Source organism: Neolamprologus multifasciatus, chromosome 3 (genome assembly GCF_963576455.1).
Source record: "Neolamprologus multifasciatus chromosome 3, fNeoMul1.2, whole genome shotgun sequence".
In the NCBI taxonomy this organism is placed as follows: Eukaryota; Metazoa; Chordata; class Actinopteri; order Cichliformes; family Cichlidae; genus Neolamprologus; species Neolamprologus multifasciatus.
Window position 1 is genome coordinate 27,219,289 of NC_140441.1, and position 8,186 is coordinate 27,227,474.

Genomic DNA, 8,186 nt, shown 5'->3' on the forward strand with positions numbered 1-8,186 from the left:
ATTTGAAAAAAAAGCCCAACCAGTTCAGTCCAAGTATGTATAAACCAGAATGCCTCTGTGACCTGTTCAATCATTCTTTCTTTCTTGTACATTTTCAGAGTTAATAAAAATATTTGGTAATTAGTCTCATTGCTGTTCGATGGAAATATACAGATTGAAGTAGATCCCCTGTTTTTACCGCAATATCCATGTAGGTTGCATGCATTGTCAAGGAAGTGGTGCATTTAGAAACAAAACTCTCTAAAACAAAGAGGTGGAAAGACAAAATTCAGGTTTGTTTCAACGCAACACACCCTTATTCCTCGCCCCACCCTGATGACAAGAGTGATGGCAGAGTTTCACATGTAATGCTCTTGTAGTGCTTGCAATTTTCTCCCCTCCCCTCTGCTTATTTAACGGTGACAGAAAGTGAACAGGTGTCACTTGTTCACCTGGAAGCCACTGGATACAGCCCTACCTGAGACTAAAACTACGTAGGCAAAATCTGAGGAACGATATATCTTTAATTCAATTTCTTTCATTATTTGCACTGGAAATAAGAAAACTTACAGGTAGGTCAAAACAATACATATGCAACATCATATCAGTTTTTAAATTCATTTTTTTTTGTTCAATATCTGTTTAAGTTTGACATTCACTATCTAATAGTGTTTTGTGAAGAGTAGTAATTTATTATTGTAACAATAAATAAATTAGGATTGCAATAGTATATATGTGTGTATATATATATATATATATATATATATATATATATATACATAAATCCCAGCACGCCCCTGCAGGCGGTTTATCCTTCAAGCTCAGGTCCTCTACCAGAGGCCTGGGAACTTGAGGGTCCTGCGCAGTATCTTAGCTGTTCCCAGGACTGCACTCTTCTGGACAGAGATCTCCGATGTTGTTCCCGGGATCTGCTGGAGCCACTCGCCTAGCTTGGGAGTCACCGCACCTAGTTCTCCGATTACCACGGGGATCTCTGTTACCTTCACCCTCCACATCCTCTCGAGCTCTTCTCTGAGCCCTTGGTATTTCTCCAGCTTCTCGTGTTCCTTCTTCCTGATGTTTGTCTGTTTGTCTACCACCACTATGTCTGGTTGGTTAGCCACCACCATTTTGTCCGTCTGTATCTGGAAGTCCCACAGGATCTTAGTTCAGTCATTCTCCATCACCCTTGGGGGAATTTCCCATTTTGACCTTGGGACTTCCAGGTTATACTCGGCACAGATGTTCCTGTACACTATGCTGGCCACTTGGTTATGGCGTTCCATCTATGCCTTGCCTGCTAGCATCTTGCACCCTGCTGTTATGTGCTGAATTGTCTCTGGGGCATCTTTACACAGCCTGCACCTCGGGTCTTGCCTGGTGTGATAGACCCCAGCCTTTATGGATCTTGTGCTCAGCGCTTGTTCTTGTGCTGCCATGATTAGTGCCTCTGTACTGTCTTTCAGTCCAGCTTTGTCCAGCCACTGGCAGCCACTGGTAGGATTTCTGGATATCAGCCACCTCCTCTATCTGCCGGTGGTACATACCGTGCAGGGGCCTGTCCTTCCATGATGGTTCCTCGTCTCCCTCTTCTTTCTTGGGTTTCTGCTGCCTGAGGTATTCACTGAGCACTCGGTCAGTTGGGGCCATCTTCCCAATGTATTCTTGGATGTTTGTTGTCTCATCCTGGACTGTGGTGCTGACACTCACCAGTCACCGGCCCCCTTCCTTCCGCTTAGCGTACAGCCTCAGGGTGCTGGACTTGGGGTGAAACCCTCCATGCATGGTAAGGAGCTTTCTTGTCTTTATGTCAGTGGCTTCTATCTCCTCCTTTGGCCAGCCTATTACCCCAGCAGGATACCTGATCACGGGCAGGGCGTAGGTGTTGATGGCCCGGATGTTGTTCTTACCGTTCAGCAGACTCCTCAGGACTTGCCTGACCCTCTGCAGGTACTTGGTGGTTGCAGCTTTTCTAGCGGCCTCTTCATGGTTCCCATTCGTCTGCGGGATCCCCAGGTACTTGTAACTGTCCTCTATGTCTGCAATGTTGCCTTCTGGTAGTTCAATCCCCTCAGTTCTGACTACCTTCCCTCTCTTTGTTACCATCCGACTACACTTCTCCAGTCCGGACGACATTCCAATGTCATTGCTGTATAGCCTGGTAGTGTGGATCAGTGAATCAATGTCTCGTTCACTCTTGGCATACAGCTTGATGTCATCCATGTACAGGAGGTGACAACTGCTCCGTTCCGTAGTCGGTATCCGTAGCCAGTCTTGTTAATGATCTCACTGAGGGGGTTCAGGCCTATGCAGAACAGCACTAGGGACAGAGCATCTCCTTGGTAGATCCCGCACTTGATGGTGACTTGTGCTATGGGCTTGGAGTTGGCCTCTAGTGTTGTACGCCACTGATGAAGGCTCTTAGGGTCCCGTTGATCTTGTACAATTTTAGGCATTCCAGTATCCAGTTGTGGGGCATTGAGTCATAGGCCTTCTTGTAATCAATCCAGGCAGTGCACAGGTTGGTCAGTCTGGTCTTGCAGTCTCGGCTGACTGTTCCGTCTACCAGTAGCTGGTGTTTTGCGCCTCTGGTATTCTTGCCAATTCTTTTCTGTGTCCCGCTCATGTATTGACCCATGTGCCTGTTCATCTTAGCCAATATGATGCCTGACAGGAGCTTCCATGTAGTACTGAGGCAGGTTATTGGTCGGTAGTTGGAGGGGACTGGTCCCTTCTTGGGGTCCTTGGGGATCAGGACCGTCCGACCTTCGGTTAGCCATTCCGGGTGTCCCTGGTTAACTAGCAGGTGGTTCATTTGTGCTGCCAGACGCTCGTGGAGTGCAGCCAGCTTCTTTAGCCAGTAGGCGTGAACCATGTTGGGCCCTGGTGCTGTCCAACTCTTCATACTGGAGACCCTTTCTTGGATATCTGCCACTGTGATGGTTACTGGACCCTGTTCAGGGAGGTCGCTATGGTCTGCCCTCAGATCCACTAGCCACTGAGCATTGCCGTTATGGGTTGCGTCCTTCTCCCATATGCTCTTCCAGTATTGCTCCGTCTCCAGCCTTGGTGGTGCTGTTCTCTTATTGTTCCTTTGCCACTGAGAGTACACCTTTGCTGGTTCTGTGGAGAACAGCTGGTTTATTCTCCTGCCTTCTATCTCTCTGGTGTACCTCCTCAAGCGGCTGGCCAAGGCTGTGAGTCTTTGCTTGGCAGTTTCCAAGGCCTCAGGTATGGACAGCTTGCTGTATTTCTTATGCACCTTCTTTGTCGCACCTTTCTGGCTAACCTCCCTCCGTGCTACTTTAATCTTGCCCCCGTGCTACTTTAATCTTGCCCTCTAGCCTCCTTCTCCATGGAGGGTACTGCCCCTTGTGGCTGTTCAACTTGTAGCCACTATCACTGTAGCTCACTGATCACTGCTGCCGTATTGTAGATCAGCTTGTTAGTCGTGGTTGTAGGTATTGTCCGTAGTGCTGCATTAACATCATCTAGCAGACCTTCTGCGGGTACTTCACATAATCTTGGTAACCGGCTACGGGGGATCCAGGTTTCAAGCTTGGCCATGATCCTATGTTTCAGGTCAGTTCCTCTCGCACTCAACGATCCTTCTCCTATCGCACTTGGGGCTATGTACCCAATCTCGGGTGGGGGTGATGATATCTCCGCCCTGACTTGGCGTCCTGACTCCTCCTTGCCGTAGCATTTATGTTGTACCTCGTCAATCTCTAGCTGTGAGAGCAGTCCCTTCTTTCGAATGTTGGAACACTGAGCTACTAGTTGTTTCACCGTCATTGTGGATGTTGGGTATCGAAGAATCCATAGGTCCCTCATCCTATTCATGTAGCCCCTTCCGCCGGGGTTACTTGTGTAGTAGCATTCCAACAACGCCCTGTTTTAGTCTCTTGCCCACCGATGCCTTCTTGTTCCAGTAGCCCACTTCTCGTCTGGGTGCCCTGGTTCCTCAACACCTGATCCGGACCTTGTTGATCCGGGCGACATCCGGATCAGTAAGGATCCGGACGTTGCCCGGATATATATATCCGGATCCCGGATATTTATATATATATATATATATATATATATATATATATATATATATATATATATGAGTATAACCTAAATAACTTTTTTAGAGTCTGGAGTACCTTTGTTGTAAACTGAAAGACTGTTAGGCTTACTTTCCAATTACAATATATTAATCATTTAAAAACATAAACAAATTTATTACTTTCATTACTTTATTACGTTTTATTAATCTTAATGTTTCATTGCATTTATGGCACTCTTCTGTCAGTTGCCAGTTTGGTTTGATTGTTTTTCTTATTTATTTGAGCAACTTTTCGTGTGATATTTGGTGGTGGGATTTATTAGTGTTTTATTTTGTGATTTAAAGTTTCACTTTTTTGTTATTTAACTCCATACTTATATCATCTGTAAAAACAAATTATGTGTTTTCTTGCTGCACTTAATTCTAGAGCCTGTACTGTAAGTGCTACTGATTATTTTGTAAAAGTCCTCACCGTTGTTATATAAGCCAGTATTCCCTATGTTATGTTTGAATGGTATACACAGATGATGAGGTTGATTTTTAATTCCAAACCAACTCACAACTCACCTTCTGCTTGTTTAGCTTTGATGTGTACACTGATGCTTGCACTGGCCTCAGTGCTAAAGATATTGTAAAATGTGAGTCAGTGCACTCTGGTGGACAAATGATATGATGAAAAAACCACAGAGTGAGAGAGAGAGAGAGAGAGAGAGAGAGAGAGAGAGAGTAGCTGTAGTGACAGTAAATGTTATTAAATACAGTGCTGTAATAAACTTCACTTCACTTACAGTTAATAGTTACTCAATCTCTGTTATTCCCTCTGTTTTAGGCATGGACAGCAGACTAGTCCTCACTCTCCTGTTTGTGATGCTGACTGGGTGTTTCATGGGCACTTATGCTCAAAACGCTACAGCACCCAACAACACAATGAGTGTAGCTCCAGCAACCAGCACAAATGCTACCAGCACAAACACCGGCTCCACAACACCATCCAGCAACAACACCACCTCCAACACCAGCACCCCAATACCATCCAGCAACAACACCACTTCCAACACCAGCACCCCAATACCATCCAGCAACATCACCACTTCCAACACCAGCTCCACAATACCATCCAGCAACAACACCACTTCCAACACCAGCTCCACAACACCATCCAGCAACAACACCACTTCCAACGCCAGCTCCACAACACCATCCAGCAACAACACCACTTCCAACACCAGCTCCACAACACCATCCAGCAACAACACCACTTCCAACAGCAGCACCCCAATACCATCCAGCAACAACACCACTTCCAACACCAGCACCCCAATACTATCCATCAACAACACCACTTCCAACACCAGCTCCACAACACCATCCAGCAACAACAACACTTCCAACACCAGCTCCACAACACCATCCAGCAACAACACCACTTCCAACACCAGCTCCACAACACCATCCAGCAACAACACCACTTCCAACACCAGCACCCCAACACCATCCAGTAACAACACCACTTCCAACACGACTGCAGCTCCAACACCAGCCCCACTAGTGCCTGACAGCAATGTGACAACTCTTAATGTGAGTAATGTAGAAAAAATTAAAAATATATTTTAAAAAATATATTTTAAAAATAAATTAAATTATTTGTTAATTACTATAGCAGAAGACTGACAAAAACAAGTTGCAGTTGCATTGATCAGTACCTATTAATGTATACAACTAAACCACTCTCTAACACGGATCTTATTTATCCTTGCAGACCTCTTTTACTAGAGATAATTGTAGCAAGACACAGCTGTGCGTTTCTCAGCCCTCTGGCTGCGACCCCTCCAGTGGGACATGTTTCTTCCTTGGTAGCCAAGCGCTGGGAGGTCAAAATTTTAAGTTTTCACTGGCAGGACAATCAGACGGCTACGCTGCTCTCACCCTGTCACGGAACACCACACCGGTATGTCAAATGTAATCCTTTTAGCACAGATGAAAATACAGTAAAGTTTAACAATGAGACAGTCTAGTATTTTGTTAGTCGTCATCTTTATAGAGAGGTAACATTTACAATTTCTGGTTCTTCACCACAGGGAGTCAATGACACAACCTACATCTGTGCAAATAACAACAATGTAGTCAGATACATAAGTGCTCTTCTCAACAATGGCAAGCTGAATCCCACAACGGTGAGTTCTACTAGCAGACTTTTGAAAAACACTTTAGTAATACTTTTTTTTAGGGTTGGAGTGTGTGACAAATGCTCATTCTGCCTATCACTGCTTATGCCCTTGTGTTGCCTTCACTTACATTGAAGTTTAATAATGAAGAAATTATTATCCTAATAAAAACTAAGCTCTTCTCTTTGTGATCTGTTTTCTTCCGCAGCTTAAAGTCAACAATGTGAAGGGCAAAATCACTGGAAAGAACATCCAGTGTCAATTTGATGCCACAGTACCAGACTCTACTAGCGCCCAAACTAAAGCAGCCACAGACAGTACAAGTTTCTCAATGTCAGTCTCCACTGGAACTTACAATGCCAGTAAGCTAACACATCAACATCACATCAATTGCACCTTTAACAGACCTCTTTTAATGATGGTTACACAGACCATCACTGACAATATATCAATATGTTGTTATGCACTTTAAACACATCACTGATCTTTTTTCTCTGCTTGTTCTTTCAGCTTCAGGGGATCTGGGTAGCCCTGTTTTCCAAATAAGAACTAATGTGGTAGACCTGAGAAATGTTACTGCCACCGTCACCAATTTGGTTAGTTCCAACTCCACCAACTCCACCACCACCACCACCAAACCCCCCACCACCTCTGCGGCTAATGCAATTACAATCCAGCAATCAATGATGCAAGGTAAAAGTACCAGATAAGTTTTCTTCTTTCTTTTGGTTTAATACTTACCTGAGAAAATAATATGTGCTTCAAACATGAAACACGTAGAGTACTTAATACTTGTTCTTCTGTTCTTCCTTCCTCGCCTCTAGCTTTGCTGATCACTGTGGGCATCCTGACTCTGAGCTGGCTATAAGGAAACTGAAACCTGCCCTACATAACAGATTAAAACTTCCCTATCCAACCATGCTACTATTTTTAAAATCACAGGTTTACTATCAACAGTATGTCCCAGACTGCTATGATTAATTTTGTGGGAAAAGGTCACATTACAAATCAGAAGGACTGGCGGAGGGCAATCACTTTCGAGAAGCTTTTTTTATATTGCTTTTACATGCAGTTAGTGATTTTGTTGGAATCATTTGTAGAACTCTTTAAAACGGTGTGGTAAGATGGGGCACAACTGAATTATTAAGAGTAACCGAACACATAGTTTGAATTAAGTGAACCAGAATCACGGCTTTTACCAGTGTGTGCAATTTATGCAAATTTTGGGTAAAGGGTCTGGTACCCTTTAAAGCCCACATTTTTATTGCTAAGCAAAAACATTCGGTAAGTTTATGGTTACTTTGATTATTAAACTGCTAAACTGTGTAAACAGAAACTGCTGGTAAACCATTGTTTGCTTTTGTCTACCCTTAGAACACCAAAAGCAAAATTCATTTGCTGATGATGACAATGATGCCAGCAAATGGCAGAGGTGCATTTAAAAACAATAATGTTCTGATAGTACATTTCTGTTATATGTTGTTTATATGAATGGTGTTTGTTCAGCAGTACCTTTACAATGACGCCTTCAGTGGCTGATGTTCACATGTGTTGCTTGCTTTTTAGCAGGTGTTCACAAATAATGCTATATGTGGTACTACTGAAGATGCTTGTGTAATGATTTTGTATTAAATGTTTATAATTAAATATTTATCAAAAAATTATTTTCTGTGTTTTCTGATGGATGTTGCTAGATTTGAATTGGAACTTTTAACGTTTAGTCAATTTTGGTTATGGGTGTTTTCAAATGAAATGACTTAAAACTACAATATTTTCACTACATGCACTTTTCATGTGGTGCAGTTGTGTCTTGCCATATATTAAAGAGTCAGCCAGATAAGTCACTGCCCAGAGCTTGTGACCATAAGGATACGAATGCTGATCAATATGAAGTGACACCTTCACTATCAAGCTCAGATCTCTCTCTACCCAAACAGAGCAGCACAGCAGCCACATCAGTGTCAGGAGCCTGAGATCCTCAACATATTCTA

At 43.5% G+C, this 8,186-nt stretch overlaps 1 protein-coding gene across 6 annotated transcripts; it reads left to right on the plus strand.

Annotated features, from left to right (window-relative positions):
* Positions 1-417: 417 nt before the first annotated feature.
* Positions 418-7,856, plus strand: LOC146522372 (uncharacterized). Of its 6 annotated transcripts, none has more exons than XM_085140973.1 (8): positions 419-551; positions 4,860-5,007; positions 5,038-5,608; positions 5,790-5,978; positions 6,109-6,204; positions 6,404-6,557; positions 6,706-6,888; positions 7,020-7,856. In XM_085140973.1, the coding sequence occupies exons 2-8, from the start codon at positions 4,862-4,864 to the stop codon at positions 7,061-7,063; spliced, it is 1,383 nt and encodes a 460-aa protein (XP_084997099.1). In that variant the 5' UTR covers positions 419-551; positions 4,860-4,861; the 3' UTR covers positions 7,064-7,856. The 6 variants fall into 6 exon arrangements, with proteins under 6 accessions (XP_084997091.1, XP_084997099.1, XP_084997108.1 ...); XM_085140982.1 differs by having other exon boundaries at positions 5,080-5,608; XM_085140990.1 differs by having other exon boundaries at positions 5,122-5,608.
* The last annotated feature ends 330 nt before the right edge of the window (positions 7,857-8,186 follow it).

What these genes read in the sequence shown, in the direction of transcription:
- LOC146522372 (XM_085140965.1), top strand. Translation starts at nt 4,862, where the DNA reads ATGGACAGCAGACTAGTCCTCACTCTCCTGTTTGTGATGCTGACTGGG. An exon ending in GCAATGTGACAACTCTTAAT is followed by an intron (nt 5,609 to 5,789) that starts GTGAGTAATGTA and finishes TTATCCTTGCAG; the next exon opens with ACCTCTTTTACTAGAGATAA. An exon ending in GCAAGCTGAATCCCACAACG is followed by an intron (nt 6,205 to 6,403) that starts GTGAGTTCTACT and finishes TTTCTTCCGCAG; the next exon opens with CTTAAAGTCAACAATGTGAA.